The 16,190-nt window shown below is 52.1% G+C and overlaps 1 protein-coding gene across 4 annotated transcripts in view; it reads right to left on the bottom strand.

Moving 5' to 3' along the window:
* LCORL (ligand dependent nuclear receptor corepressor like) overlaps positions 1-16,190 on the bottom strand; it is a 92,766-nt gene that overhangs the window by 52,044 nt on the left and 24,532 nt on the right. For all 4 annotated transcript variants that reach the window (XM_032223898.1, XM_032223900.1, XM_032223901.1 and 1 more), the window contains exon 2: positions 74-139. In XM_032223898.1, the coding sequence (XP_032079789.1) occupies positions 74-139 (66 nt within the window). The remainder of the gene's footprint in view (positions 1-73; positions 140-16,190) is intronic.

The following is a 16,190-nucleotide window of genomic DNA, read 5'->3' as shown; positions in this document are numbered from 1 at the left end:
CTCAATGTTAAAAATGTTTTGAACATTTAACCGACAATTAAGATGTTAGTTTTTTAAAATAGTTATTATTTACCTTCAAATAAACTGAGGTCTCTTCGTAGCCTTGATCCATAAAGCCCTTCTAAAATACTTTCAAAGCCTAACAAAAAACAAAAATTAAACATTTTACTATACAGTATATCAAATAGTTTCACAAATGTAGCAGCTGAAAATTACTGCATAAGCACATTGTTACAGAAAAGGAAATGTTTCTGGATACAGGTAGTTCTTGGTTTACGATCACAATTTAAGTTGCTAAGTGAGACATTTGTTAACTGAGTTTTACCCCATTTTACTACTTTTCTTGAATCACTACAGTTGTTAAAGTTAGTAACATGGTTGCTAAGTGAATCTGACTTCCCCATTGTCTTTGCTTTTCAGAAGGTAGCAAAAGATGATAAATGGACCTACAAATTGCAACCATTATACATGTGTCAGTTGCCAAGCACCTGAATTTTGATCAGATGACCATAGGGATGCCATGATGATCGCAAGTATGAAAACAAATAATAACTAACTTTTTTCAGTAATACTGAAACTTTGAACAATCATAAAATGAACTGTTGTAAGTTGAGGATTACCTTTACAGAGATTTCAAAGAAAAACTCAATCTAAAACAGGGGTGTCAAACTCAATTTCTGTGAGGGCCACATCATCATTATGGTTGCCCTAAAAGGGCGAGGTGCATGTAAGACTATGATGAATCACGCGGCTAAGTGAGCATGGCTGGGTAGGCATGGCTGGTGGAATGCTGCTCACTAGGCACGGCTGACTCAGGTTGTCTCGACTTGGGGACAATTTGGTGCCCCATAAGCTCCTTGCCTCCCCAAACTGCTGGCAGCCAAGCACATGCGTGCACCCACACATACTGTATTCTAAGTTTGGGGACTTTTATCTACAGAGGAAGGAGAGGGCCTTCTCCCCAAGCTCAGGCATGATTGGCAGTTTGCAAGCTCAAATGTGGATGAAAGTCTCCAAGCTTGGAACTGTGTTCTTCTCCCAATCCCAGACACAGTTGGACATTGTTTCCCTGTCCGATATCCCCTCCCAGCAAAGCAGGAGACAGAGGATGATGCTGCATGTGGAAGTATAAAGGACAAAGTTTGCAGGAAGCAGTTTCCTCTGAATCCAAGTACTGCCTTGACAGATCTCTGGAGAGCAAGAGGAGGTGGCAGGAGAGCAGTACTCCCCAGTCCAGCATAGAGGCTGGCCGTTCTCGAAAAGGAATCCCTATTTCCAATTGTGTAAGGATTTTTAGGGCAGTCTTACTTCATGCAGCTCCCCCCCACCCCCTCCTCCTCTCCAGAGATCTGTCAAAGGAGAGGTTGGACTGTCAGGGAGCGGTGGGGGATGGGGATGACGCCTTGATGGTAAGCGCACCCATCCCCCCCTTTGCCATCAAAGCCAAACCGATAGTGCCCAAGACAGGGGTAGAAGGGGAAGTTGACACAATTGTGGACATAGGCTGCATCCGATGCTTAATCAGCATGTCTATCGTGGAGCAGCTAGGCATACACACAAGACCCCTAGCCAATCCCATTTGGTTTGAGCAAGTGGATAGGATGCTAATTGGAGAGGCCCCTGCCAAACTAATTACCGACTTGGTAAAGTTGCAGATAGGGCGCCACTAACTCCTCAGATTCATCGTAGCTCCAAAAATGCATGAATCAATTATCTTGGGGCTTGCGTGGCTGGACAAGAGGACAACTACCATAAAGTGGGAGGACAGCATTTGAAAATGCTGCCTACCCTCAGCCAGGGCAAGCTGACCGCAGCAATGAAATCGGTGCTGTTGGCAGACCCCTGGCTCAACAACAAGGACATCCAGACGATGAGAAATTCTTAGCCTGGAAAGGATCCAAACTGTACGTTCCCGCGAACTTGAGGCTGGAAGTACTACAGTGAGGCCACGCAGCAAAGTTAGGAGGCTACTTTGGATTCCTAAAAACGCTCCACCTCGCCAGGCGTCAATTTTGGTCGCCAAAAATGAAAGCTGAAGTGGAAGACTATGTAAAAAGCTGTGCCACTTGCACAACCATGAAAATACGGCCAGGATTACTGCAACGGATGGCCAACCCCAGCCAACAATGGGAAGAGACCGCAATGGACTTTATCGTCAAGCTCCCAGACAGCAGTGGAAATAAAGTAATTTGGACAGTCATTGACTTATTTTCCAAGCAAACCCATTTCATTGCTTGCTCAGGACTACCATCTGCAAAGAAGATAGCAAAAATGTTTGTTAAACACATTTACTGCCTACACAGAGTACCCAGGAGGATCATCTCAGACCGTGAAGTTCAATTCACTGCCAAGTTCTGGATAGAGTTCCTGAGTTCCATTGGGTCCACACAAGGACATAGCTTGGCTTTTCATCCGAGCACAAACGGGGCTGCGGAAAAAGCCAATGTGATGGTGGAACACTATATTCGTTGCTATGTGGATTACCAGCAAGACAACTGGTCGGATTTGCTACTTTTCACCGAAGTCACATACAACAACGCTGTCCAAAGCAGCACTGGATTAACTCCTTTTCAAGTTACCAGTGGCATGGAATTTGTTCCCATGCCCAAACTGCCCAGAGAAACCCCCCCTCTTCCATGTCTCTGTCTGAATGGATGGACACTCTTAAAAAGGGGTGCGAAAATACGAAAAAAGCTCTGGCAGAAGCAGCAGAAGAGTACAAGAAACAAGCTGATAAACACCGCTCGCGACAACACCCCTTCCATGTGGGGGATAAAGTTTTCATGTCTACCAAATACATAAAGTTAAGAATGCCTAGCAAGAAATTAGGCCCAAAGTTTCTAGGTCCATTCCCAATAGTGAAAATAATTAACCCAGTTATGGTTCATGTCAGTCTGCCCAGAATTCTAGGGAAAATTCACCCAGTCGTTCATTGCAGCTTACTGAAGCCAGTGATTGGGTCCAGCCTAAGATCGTTCACCCAACCTCCCCCTCCTCCAGTAGTGATAGAAAGAGAAAAACACTAACAAAGTGAAGAAAAGTTTAGACTCTAGGTTGTATAGAGGTCGTTTGCAATATTTAGTGCATTGGACGGGGTACCCCTTGTCCGAAGCTACTTGGGTAAAAGTTGGAATGTAAAAGCTGATAAATTAGTAAAACAATTCCATGATAAGTTTCCTGATAAGCCAAAGGGTCCCCCTGGGCGGGGGGAAATGTAGTTAGTTCTGCTTGTTAACCCCTACATTATTATCTTTTCAAAGAAACACTTTTCTTCTGAGGAGAGGCCGTGTGTCAGGCCCGCAGCCATATTTCTTTTGTATCTTTGGCCTGCCACACTTTCTATTATTCTACTATGCCTTTTCTACTGTGGGAAAATGGGAGGGGGGATGGTACAGAGTTAAATGCTATGTAGCCAAAATAAAATTCCTTTCTAGAAAGCCAAGATCATCCTTTGCCTCTGCATCTCTGCACCTGACTGGAACTGGATGGGTGGAACTGCCACCATGGCAGTGGAAGATTGGATCATGTGATGGACTTTTGGATGTGGGGGCAAGATCTTAAACTTTCAACTGGGTGGATAAAACCTGGAAGCTTTCAGATTCAGGTTTTCCCAAATGTGCCAACATGGCTCTCTTAATAAATTGGAACTTTGAGCAATACTTTGCCTTGGACTTTGATTTAATTTTGGATGCTATTTGGAACCCTGACAGGGTAACTGTTTCTTGCAAAGTTTCTCCTCTGCACCTTGACATGCAGCAGCGTCATCCTCCCAGCCTCCTGTGGGGGCCAGGCAAGGCTGGGGGGGGGGAGAATCCAGAGGTCTCCATTGGAGGAAGACAAGACCAGGGCGAGTGTCAAAGTCTCATACACCAGAGGAGCCTCACTGTCCCTCTCAATACATGCTGAGGACCATCAGAGGGCAACGGGGGCTAAACAGAGGCCTAGGCAGTGGATGGCAAGCGCCCAGCCTGGCCCTCAAAACTTCCAGAGTAGTAGGACTCTGCAGCCCAGTGCTGCCTGCCCTAGGGGTGCCCAGTCGCGGTTACCTTCTCCTCAAGGCTGCTGCTGCTATGCTTGCTCTCCTTGGCCAGGATGCTCATGATGAGTGTGGGAGGGCAAAAGAGCGTGGGTCAGAGGGAGGCCCACTCCTTCTCTATGCAAGGAGACTCAGCTTTGTAAGCAAAGCATCCCGAGCAATAGGATGGGAGACCACCGGAAAAGGCCACGACAGGATGGTGACAGGGCAGCAGGGCTGCTGGTGGTCAAGTGCTAAGACAGGACTTCCCTCAGACTCTCCCTCCATGTCATTCCAATCTACCTCCCTCCCTCTTATTCCCATCTCCTTCCGTCCATCCGTCCGTCCGTCTTTTGTGTGTAGAAAGAGATGATGGGAGGGGGAGATGGCAGCAGGAGGCCAGGAAGCCCCCTAGGACAGGAGACCACCAAGAAAGCCCAGAAGGAGGGGACATGGGGAGGACAAGAGGGTGGCAGCAATGCTGTTGGCCATAGCTTTCCCATACAGGAGTGGGGCGGGAGCCGTCTCAGTGAATGGGAAGCCCTCGTGGGCTGCGGGTCCAGTGGGTGAGGCCGAGCCAGCAAATAGGCCATGGAGGCATTGGAGGTGCTGGCAGCAGGCCCAGCACTGCTGCCAGCGCTCTACACACTGCAGCCACTCAGTGACAGAACATAGTCAGTCTGTGAGATATGACAATGCTCATTACAGGTCTGCTGTGCGCCAATACTCACAAGCTTGTGGCCTCCTGTCTGCGCACACAGGGAAAAATGCCTGTCTGGGCTGGGCCAAGCGGTGGGGACCAGCCCCTCACTGTCACCAGGGCAGCCCTGCAGACCAAATCTAATCACATTGCAGGATGGATATGGCCCGCAGGCCTGGAATCTGACATGTCTGATCTAAAGGCACTGGTATACATCTGCCCCCAACACACATACAGGTAGTCCTCAAGTTATGAATGTAATGGAACCTGCCCATTCCTTTTGTAACCCGAAGATTCATGGGAGTGAATCTCATATCTTGAACGGGATCACTCCCTCCTTTCACTAACATATTTGCTAATTGAATGCAAGGCTCGTTAACTGCATAAGAAGTATTTTGGGGGGGGAGGCCATGGGGGCCTACTGATGGAACAGGCCACCTGCCTAAGACCACTCAAGGCCTCCCTGACCCACTGAAATACCTCATATTCCCCACAATTGTTTTCCCCCTCCCAACCTGCTGCGCTGAATCCACCCCCCCTCCCGAAAGCTCCATTTCAGCCTGCAAAGGGTTGGGTGAGGCCATGGAGGGTGAAACAGAGTGTCAGAAGGGTGGATTCTCCTCTCAGAAGCTCCATTTTGGCCGGCAACCTAAAGTTGAGGTCTGTGGAGGCCTGAATAAAATTGCAGAAGAGCGCGGATCCGAACCTTAGAAGCTCCATTTTGGCCGGCAAAGTTCAGGATGAATGTTGCACAGCCTCTGTGGTTTTGTGTAAGGGCGAACAATGCCATGATGCCGCAAGATTCCTAGTTTCTGGACTTGTTTACAAATGCCAGGTGGCGCTTATCACATAACTTCCAATGTTCACTAAGGAAACACATTATTCAGGGATTACCTGTACTCAGTCTCAATTTACAGTTGCAAATACTAAAATCACATACTTTCTACTGTACCTCGTGCCTCTAGATAAATGGGATTTATATGAAAAGTGATTCCATTCACATCACCTATTTTAAAAAATGACACAACTTAGAAAGGATTGAATTGATTCAACAAATGGTCTAAGAGATAAAGTTTATCATGAACACATTTTGTATATTCAGGGCTGTGTGAAAACTGAACTAGTTTTCAAAATAGTAAATACCTAAAAGCCTCGGTTGCCATGAGAATGTAAGGAGATATTTTCTAGAAGAACTATGAAAAGGGTAATTTGTAAAGAATGAATGTGCCAATAAAATTCAAAAAGGTGAGCTGAATCAGAAGAAAATCCAGTCTAAAGCATCTACTAATCCAGGAGTGTCAAACTTGCAGCCCATGGACCAGATGAGTCATGTGTTGGCCATGCCCACCCCGTTTAGTGAAAGGGGGGGGTCACAATATGTAATGTGACATCGCAAGTTGGACATCCCTGCACTAATCTATCAAGTTGCACTGTGCTTTGATTTATTATTCTAATAGGGAATATGGTTTGTTAAAAACTCTCTAAATATAATGCAACATAATACAATATAATGCATAATACCGTGTTTCCCCAAAATAAGAGAGGGTCGTATTTTCTTTTTACACACAAAATATGGCTTGGGTCTTATTATGAGGGGAGGGTTTATTGTTTTGGGGTGCCGGGTGGCTGCTCTCTTGCGAGCGGGCTTCCAAAGAGTCGGGCACAGCCTCATGGGTGAATGGCTGTGTTGCACTATCGCAGCAGCACAAAACAGCAGCCATGAAGCAATCACACTCATGAGCAGCCACCCGACAAACCCTCTTTCCAGGTGGGCACAGCGCCATTCACTGACCTAAGGGTATTGCCAAGCCACGTTAGTGCCTGTTTGCCGCCACCCGGCTCCCATGGCTTGGCGCCTTTGAAATGGCAGTGAATGGTGCTCTGCACGGCTGGAGGGGTGTTGCGCGAGTGGCTGTTCCACTCTCGCTCGTGCGCCTCCCAGCCTCACGATGCCCTGGCCCAGTTCTCCCTGCAGAGCCAAGGAACCTCTGCTGCTGCCGCTGCCACATGGCTTTTTCTGCGGCTTCCAAACTGAGTCTTCTGGCAGTGGCTGCTCTTGGCGTACACTCTATGGTTGTGGGTCAGCTGCCAGCAGAGCGTACAACCATGGAGCGTACACCCAGAGCCACTACCAGAAGACTCGGTTTGGAAGCCATAGAAAGAGCCATGCGGCGGTGGCAGCAAAGGTTCCCTGGCTCAGCAGGGAGAGCTGGGCCAGGGCATCATGAGGCGAAGAGGTGCGCAAGCGAGAGAGGAACAGCCACTCGCACAACCCCCCTTTCCAGCCGTGCAGAGCGCCATTCACTGCCATTTCGAAGGCGCCAAGCCACGGGAGTCGGGTGGTGGCGAACAGGCACTCACGTGGCTTGGTGATACCCCTAGGTCAGTGAATGGCGCTGTGCCCAGCTGGAAGGGGTTTTTCGGGTGGCTGCTCATGAGTGTGGTCGCTTCATGGCTGCTGTGTTGCGCTGCTGTGACAACGCAACACAGCCATTCGGCCATGCCCGGTTCTTTGGAAGCCCACTCACAAGAGAGCAGCTGCCTGGCAACCCCCCTCTTCAGCTGGGCACAGAGCCGCTCACCAACCTAGCGGTATCCCGAAGGTGCTAAGCAACACAATCACCTTTGCCTTCCCCCTAGGATACTGCTAGGTTGGTGAGCGGCGCTCTGCCTGGCCGGAGGTGGGGGTTCCTGGGGGCTTATTTGCGGGGGAAGGCTTATATTATTGCCCACCAGAAAAATGTGGCATGGCCTTGAGTTTCAGGACGGGCCATAAGTACCACAAGTCAATTGGCAAGCCCAAAGGATGGTAAAACACTACTCCTTTTTTTAAAAAATGATTTTTATTTATTTTTGAACAAAGACAAACAAACATAAAAATAAAATAAAAAAGCCATCTTCCATTACAAATTGTAGAAAGTGTGTCAGTTGGTTACAGTATTTCCATGCATTTCTTCCATAGTCATCACCTGCTTTTCATATCAAATCACATATTTTAAATTCACATATATTCATGTATATCACGATTATTATATCTCAACCTTAATTTGACTATAATTATTTTTACATCATTTTATATATAATATTCGAAATCTAGAAAGGACGTTGGTCTTACCTGAACGTCTATTTTCTGATGGGAGGAGGGAATGGTCACACGTGGGTTTTATCACAACCTGATTGGTCCAAGGCTGAGAGGAAATCTATAAATACTGGTGCCTGTCCATTGCTAGCCCAGATTCTCGAACATGAACGGTACAACTGAAAAACAAGAAACAACACAACAAACCCCGGGAAACACCCCCCGGGCCCTCCCCTTGGCCCCAACAGACAGAACTCAGGGCGGGTTGTGACCATTCCCTCCTCCCATCAGAAAATAGACGTTCAGGTAAGACCAACGTCCTTTTTCCAGAATGGGAGGAGGGAATGGTCACACGTGGGACATACCCAAGCTAAAGTCCCAGGGAGGGAGAACAGGAACTCTAGGAACCAAGGGGAGCCTCAGCTGCCACCCCCTGTAGGACCCTACGACCGAAAGATGCGTCCGCCGACGCGAAAGCATCCAGACGATAATGTCGGATGAACGAGGTTGGAGTGGCCCAGGTAGCCGCCCGGCAGATGTCTTCAAACGGGGCCCTCGTGGCCCACGCTGCCGAGGTTGCCGCGCTCCTTGTAGAGTGCGCCGTGACGCCTGATGGAACCGGCCGCCCTGAGGCCACGTAGGCCTCCGAGATGGCCTGACGCAGCCAACGGCCGATGGTAGCCGAGGACACCCTCGAACCCAGAGCTCCAGGTAGGAAGGAGACGAACAAGGCCTCCGACGTGCGGAAATCCTTGGTCTGCCGGAGGTAGATCCGCAAGGCACGGCGGACATCCAGGCGATGCCAAAGACGCTCCCTGTCAGTGGACGGACTCGGGCAGAAGTCAGGCAGGACGATCTCCTGAGCCCTGTGAAAGGGGGTATTTACTTTGGGGACGAATGCCGGGTCAAGGCGAAGGACCACTCTGTCCTGGTGAAAATGACAGAGGTCGTCCTTACAAGACAGGGCGCCCAGCTCGGATATACGCCGGGCGGAAGTGATGGCCACCAGGAAGACCACCTTCAGCGATAAGAAGCGCAAGTGCACCGAGCGGAGAGGTTCAAACGGAGCTCCCGTCAAGGCCTTGAGGACAAGCGGAAGATCCCACGTGGGGAATCTATGAACGGGGGGAGGCCTGAGATTTGCCGCCCCCTTGAGGAACAGCTTGACCAGAGGAGACTGGGAAAGAGAAGAAGATCCCGCCCCCCCCAAGACCGAGGACAGAGCCGCCACTTGGCGACGCAAGGTGTTTTGCGAGAGCCCGTCCTCCAGGCCCTTCTGAAGGAAATCCAAGACGTTGGGGATGGTGGCTCTGTCGGGAGAGATGCCCTTGAGGGAGCACCAACGGACGAACGCTGCCCAGGTGGAGTTATAAATGCGGATCGTCGAGGGACGACGGGCCGCCTCGATGGTGCGAATGACCCCGGAAGACAGATGAGCCCCCCTTAGAAGCCGCCGTTCAAGAGCCAAACGGTCAGCTGAAGCCACTGAGGCTCTGGGTGAATCAGGGCCCCCTGCCGTAAGACCACCTCCCCCTGCGGAATCCTCCACGGGGAAGTCACTGACAGCTGAACCAGGTCCGCAAACCAGGGTCTCCTGGGCCAAAACGGGGCCACCAGAATGACCAGGGCCCTTTCCGTCACCACCTTCCTGACGGTCCCCGGGATGAGTGGAATGGGGGGAAAGGCATAGAGAAGGCCCGGGGGCCACCGGCTCCTGAGGGCATCCGTGCCCTCCGCCGAGCTGGATTGGAAACGGGTGAAGAAACGCGGGAGTTGTGTGTTCTCGGGAGACGCAAACAGGTCCACCCGGGGGGACCCGAACCGACGACAGATCTCCCGGAACAGCGACGGGTGGAGTTGCCACTCGCCGTTGTCCAGAGTTGCTCGACTGAGCCAGTCCGCCTGGACGTTGGAGAGTCCCGAGATGTGCTCCGCCACCAGGGACTGTAAGTGTTTCTCCGCCCACGACCCCAATCGCAGAGCCTCCAGCCAGAGGGCTCTCGAGCGGGTCCCGCCCTGACGATTGATGTGCGCCTTGGTGGCCACATTGTCCGTCAGGAGGAGAACGTGGCTCCCTTCCACCGAGGAGCGAAAGTGACTCAGAGCCAGACGCGCGGCCTTCAGTTCCAGCCAATTGATGTTGTGACGGAGGTCCGAGGCCGTCCATCTGCCCTGAGCCATCCGAGAGCCCACCAGGGCCCCCCACCCGAACAGACTCGCGTCCGTGGTGACGGTCACCCTGTTCGGCTCCCAGAACAGACACCCCCGCTGGATGGCCGGGGAGAGCCACCACACCAGGGATGCACGGACCCCCGTCGAGATGCGGAGAGTCCGAAGGGAATTGCTCATTCGTCCCCTCTGATAGGGGATAAGCTCCCATTGAAGGGGCCGAAGATGGAGTCTGGCCCACGGGACAATCCCTATGCAAGAGACCATCTTGCCCAATAACTGCGACAGAGAGAGGATGGAAACGGAGCGCTTTGTGCGAACGCTCTCTGCCAGCCGACGAAGGCTGACCTGCCTCTCCTGAGACAGACGCACCTCCCCCAACCTGGAATCTATGACTGTCCCCAGATGCAGAATGCGAGTGGAGGGAGTGAGATGCTCTTTTCGAAGTTTACCGAGAACCCCAGGGCCTGGAGGCTTCGAATGGTAATCTGAAGATCTGAAACGGCCTGAGACAGGGAGCCCGCCTGAAGCAAGACATCGTCTAAATAACATTGGAGGCGGACCGGGACCGATCTCAGATGGGCCGCCAGAGCCGCCAGGACCTTTGTGAAGGTCCTCGGGGCCGAGGCCAGGCCGAAGGGAAGAGCCCTGTACTGGTAATGGTGGGGCCCGTGGGAGAACCTCAAGAACCGGCGATGAGCGGGCAGGATGGGGATATGAAGATAGGCCTCCGTGAGATCCACGGAGGCCAGGAAATCGCCTTTCCTGATGCCCTGAAGGATGGACTTGAGCGATGACATTTTGAACCGCCTGTAGACCAGAAACCTGTTCAGGCGCTTGAGGTCTAGAATTGCTCTCCAACCCCCCGTGCTCTTCGGGACCACGAAGAGATTTGAGTAGTGGCCCCGGCCCCGTTCCCCTGCGGGAACCGCCTCCACCGCATGGATTTCGAGGAGGTGGGCGATCGCCTGACTCATCAGGCGGCAGCGCTCTCGACTCCGGGAAGGAGGGAACGACCGAAAGAGATTTGGAGGAGTGGAGAGAAATTCTAACCTGAGCCCGTAACGAACCGTGGCTCGAACCCAGGCGTCCGACGTGATGTCGTCCCACCGGTCCGCATAAAGAGCGAGGCGGCCGCCGATGGGATGACTCGGGTTCGAGTCACTTCCCCCTGCGGAAGGGACGGCCGCCTCCCCCCCGAAAGGGCCGCCGAGCCTGGCCCTGGAAACGGCTCCTGTCCTGGAAGGGCTGCCCCAAGAAATGCCTGTCAGAAGAGAAAGAAGAGAAGCGCTGGTTATAGCCGAAGTTAGGGGCCCTATACCGTTGCCTACGGAAGGGACGTGGCTTGTTCTCGGCCTTCTTAGCCGTGGAGGGTAGGACCTTCTTCTTGTCCTTATCCTCCACGAGGATGCGAGTAAGGGCCTCCCCGAAGAGATCGGGCCCCTTGAAGGGGGCAGCCGCCAAATCCCATTTGGCTTTGTTGTCCATTTGCCAATGGCGCAACCACAGGAGCCTACGGGAGGTGACCGAGGTGGCCAGGGCGCTAGAAGCAAACTTGACCGTGTCCAAGGTCGCGTCAGCTGAGAACTGACACGCTGCCAGAATCTTGACCAGATCCTGATGGATCCGGTCCTCCTGTATGGGAATGCGTGCCTGCAGCTTCTTGAGCCACATGACCGTGGCACGATTAAAGTAGGAAGCCGAGGCCGCCGCCTTAATGGCCCACGCTGTGGCGTTGAAGTTCTTCCGCAAGGTAAGCTCTGCGCGCTTATCCTCCGGCTTCATCTTATCTGCCGCATCGCCCGACACCACCGGGGAGGAGGACACCAATGCGGCCACAGGGGTGTCAACCGTCGGGAGCTGAATGGCCTGAGCAAAGGTTTGCTCCACGTTATAATGCCGACGGTCGGTACTACCTGGAGAAGAGAAAGTGGAAGGTTTAGCCCACTGGTCGGTCAGAACCTCTAGGAACAAGGGAGGGGCAGGGATCTCTTCCTTGTTGGTGGCCGTGGCAGAGAACATGACCATGTCGGGATCCCTTGGGGGGGGCACAGAGGGATCCCCAGTTCCGACCTTGGTGGTGTGTCTCGCCTTATCCAAGAGAACTTTAAACAAGGCGGGCATAAATAGGACCTTAGAAGAAGGTTCCTCCGAAACAGTGGTATTCTCATCATCTGAGAATCCCATCTCCTGGGGTAACTCCCCCCCACCCAGGAAGGAAGCCTCACTGATCATGGAAGGGGAGGAAGCCCGAAACTGAGCCCTGTTCAGCCCACCATGCCTAGAGTAAAGGGAGCCTTTGTCCCGCTGGGCAATGCCCCGAGTGATGGCTGCCGAAATAAGCCTCTTAATCCCTTCAGGGAGATTATCCAGATCCTCCACATCCCCAAAAGTGGAAGCAGGGCCCTGAGGAGCCAACCTTTGGGGGGAACAGGGGCCTCTGGACGTGCCCTCCAGAGGATCATCTATGGGGGATGGAGAACGCCCCCTCCTGGAGAAGGCCTGCGACCTACCAGGGGAGCTGCCTGAAGAAGCCGGGCTAAAACCTCTAAGTAGAGACCTTTCTGAAATGGGCCTAAGAGGGGACCTGGATCTGTCCCTAGATAAAGGCTTGGAGGACTGGGCCTGCCTTTCTGCCCTGGCAAAGGTCCTTTCCAGCGCCCTATGGCGAGCTGCCTCATCCCTAGAGACAGAACTGGAGGGGCGCCTTGAAGAAAGGGATCTCTGAGGGGGAGGCCCCCTCCCCACCTCCTGATCCAGGGCCTCCTCACTCCCAGTAGGGCCTGCCCCTTGCCCCTGGGGAATCTCCGCTCCCTCGTCCATGCCCCACTCACGTGTCCGACGAAAGGAGCAGGAATCGGCCTCCAAAGTCCCACCTGAGACCAGGGCCTGAAGCCTGTGGGGAGACCTAGGCTCAAGGCCTCTCACTAGGCCGCACTAGGCCCGTCGATAAGGGCCAGGCCCCACGCACGTGGCAGCCTCCAAAATGGCCACCGGAACTCCGTGTGCGGGAGAAAAGGGCTGGAAATAATCACCAGCAGCCCAGCCAGGCTTCTAGCCGGCTTCACTTTAAATTGAGCAGGGAGAGCCGCTCTCCCCCCCTGCTCTGTCTCCCCGGCAACACAAACAAAGGAAGCCTGCAGCGAGGGGCCCCCTCCGGAGCGATCTGCACGCTGGAGCCTCGAGGCTTAAAGTTTCTCTTTCACTTTCCTGCTGCAAAAACACAGCCTCTTCAAGTAGTTTGAACGAAGCAGTTTGAATGCTGCAAAAAACAGCCTCTTCAAATAGTTTGAACGAAGCAGTTTGAATGCTGCAAAAAAACAGCCCCTTCAAGTAGTTTGAATGAAGCAGTTTGAATGGAACCGCACCCCCGCACCCGGGGACGGGCAAAGGTTCCTGGCCTGCGGGGGGGAGACTAGTGCCCCACTGGGCTCTCCCCCAGCCGCCCGAGGCAGAGATCTGTCCCTTGGGGCCGCAGCAGATCAATTTAGAATTTAAATTTAAAGTGCCCAATTAGCCAAATAGGAATCAGACTGAATAGAACTCACCCAAAAGGAGAAAACAAACAGAACCTATCCAACTACTCTACAGCTTGGACCAGGCTGAGAGAATCTGGGCTAGCAATGGACAGGCACCAGTATTTATAGATTTCCTCTCAGCCTTGGACCAATCAGGTTGTGATAAAACCCACGTGTGACCATTCCCTCCTCCCATTCTGGAAAATAGGATTATATAACATTGTTAAATCATCCCAATACATCTTTATAACATATTCTAAATAAAGCTTTTAGACCTCCTCTCATAATTTCCATATATTTATATAAAATTTCATATTATCAAACGTGTGTGTGTGTGTGTGTGTGTGTGTGTGTATTTAGTGTCACAACCCCTGGTATGCCCAAATATGACACTAAATACATACCTACTTCCCTGGCTCAGCTGTTAAGGAGGAGAAGCTTGTGGCTTAGTGGTTAACACAACTGCTTAATATGTAATACAGCACAGGTTCAAATCCCAGTAAGGGTATGGCTAGCTGATGAGAGATAAATAGCTTGAAATAGATCTATACTAGTCTCCCTTTATTTATTTAGCAGCACAAATGCAACCCCCTCCCACACACACATCATTATTAATCTTTATTTAACTGTTGTGGTCCAGCAGGATCCGGATGAGCTGCTGATGGACTCGGATAGCGAGGAACCATATGAGTCTGCCCTGGACGATGTGGAGGACCCTGGGCAGGGTTCAGACTCAGAGCAGGGACCAGAGAGGCTGGCTGGCCACCAGGAAGTGCCTGAGGCATGGAGCAGTGGGGAGGATCAAAGGCAGTTTGTCCCTGATGCTAGATTGAGAAGGGCTGAGAAACGGAAGCAGCAACTCCGTAGGCAGACTCACAGAAGATTAAGCACAGGTGGTTGTTGATTGGCCCCTCCCAAGAGAGATTATAGGTGAGACGTTGGGAGGGGACATTTGTAGGAAACAACCATTCGAATTAGTAGTTAAGAAAATCTATCTGTGTATTCCAGCCGTGTCTGTTCATTTGGACTATCTGCGTTCTTTGTTTGAACTATCTGGGTTGCTGCAGAGCTACTCTATTGTACGTGAGTTGCCTGGGCCCTCAGCCAAAGGATTCGCTATTTCAGTAATTGAATAGTGGCAAACAGCCAAGCCTGTGTTCTGGTTTATTCACAGACCGGGGGGGGGGGGGATGAAGGATCAGAACAGTTTGTTTCCTGTCCAAACAATTTACATTAAGCCACCATGGAACAGCTCAACCAGGAAATGTCTGGTTGTCATGCCTGATACGTTTGACGGCACCTAAGCCATGTTTCTAGCTTTCTTGGGACAATGCCAGCTCTTTATCAGTCTGAGAGCGGAGTACTTTCCCACTGACCGGGCTAAAGTGGGGTTTATCATCAGCTTACTCTCCGGCTCTGCAGCTCGTTGGCCCAGGCTAGCCCTTTGCTGGACGATTTCAGGGGGTTTTGCGATCACCTCAGACTCATGTATGAGGACCCCATTAAGGAGCAAACAGCCACCAGAACGTTTCAAAATGCTGAAGCAGGGTCGGGGTTCCTTGCAGGACTATGTCAGTGAATTCCGGCTCCTTAACCAAGATTCAGCCTGGAATGAGGCAGCCCTTATGGACATCTTTCAAGATGGGTTATCAGACGACCTGCAGGATGAGCTGGTGCGGGTGGACAGGCCACCGACGTTCAACACGCTGATCCACCTGTGCCTCCAGATAGACGCCCGGTTGCAGAGGCAGGGGTGTCGCCGCGCCTCCCAGGAGACCAGAGGGGTGCCAATCCAGCGAGAGACCATAGCTCCACGGGATGAGCCCATGGACTTGAGTGCCGCCAAACCCTGCTTGTCACGAACTGACGTGGACAGACGGCACACAGGGGGGTTGTGCTTTTATTGTGGGGATCTTGGGTACCTGGCAGTGGTTTGTCCCAAGAAGAGTAGGGGGCTGCGAGGTCTGGGGCCTATCCCTCAGCTCCAGAAAAACTTGTCGGGAAATGGGCAGAGCCCGATCTGAGGGAGACCTTAGATCGGGCGCACACTGAGACAGAGATTGACAGCCCTCCCCGGCACTTGATCTTGGCAGCACACATTATCCTGTCTGGTAGTTCACTGGGGATTTTGGCCCATGCCCTAGTCAATTCCGGGGCTACCACGAACTTCATGGATGAGGCGTTTGTGACCAAGTATGCCGTCCCTCTGTGTCCGGTGGACCCACCGATGCTGGTCAAGACCATTGACGGCTGGGTGCTTCTGTCTGGGCCTATCAAGGCCGCCATGCAGCCCTTGCACCTGGTCATCAGGGATCACAAGGAGGCCATCCAGTTTTACATTGCCTCGTGCCTGCATTTCCCCATGGTCCTGGGCTTGGCCTGGCTGCAGGCGCACGGCCCCCAGATTTATTGGTCCCAGAACCTGGTCATGTTCCCGTCCCTGCAATGTGTCGACCACACCCGTCACGTCTGTCTGGTCCGAGTCCGGGCAGGGGATGAATGGAAGACGGCCTTCGGCACCCGGTACAGTCATTTTGAGTACACAGTCATGCCGTCTTCCAGCATTTTATGAATGATATCTTCCGGGACCTCTTGGACCAGTTTGTCGTCATTTACCTGGACGATATTTTGATTTACTCGGCTTCTCGGGAGGGTCATCGGCAACCCCTACGTATGGTTACGACTCTGGGAGCATCATCTGTATGCGAA

The sequence above is a fragment of the Thamnophis elegans genome, chromosome 9 (assembly GCF_009769535.1).
Source record: "Thamnophis elegans isolate rThaEle1 chromosome 9, rThaEle1.pri, whole genome shotgun sequence".
Classification (NCBI taxonomy): Eukaryota; Metazoa; Chordata; class Lepidosauria; order Squamata; family Colubridae; genus Thamnophis; species Thamnophis elegans.
The sequence above is the reverse complement of the archived record's forward strand: the minus strand, read 5'-3'. Positions and strand labels throughout refer to the sequence as shown.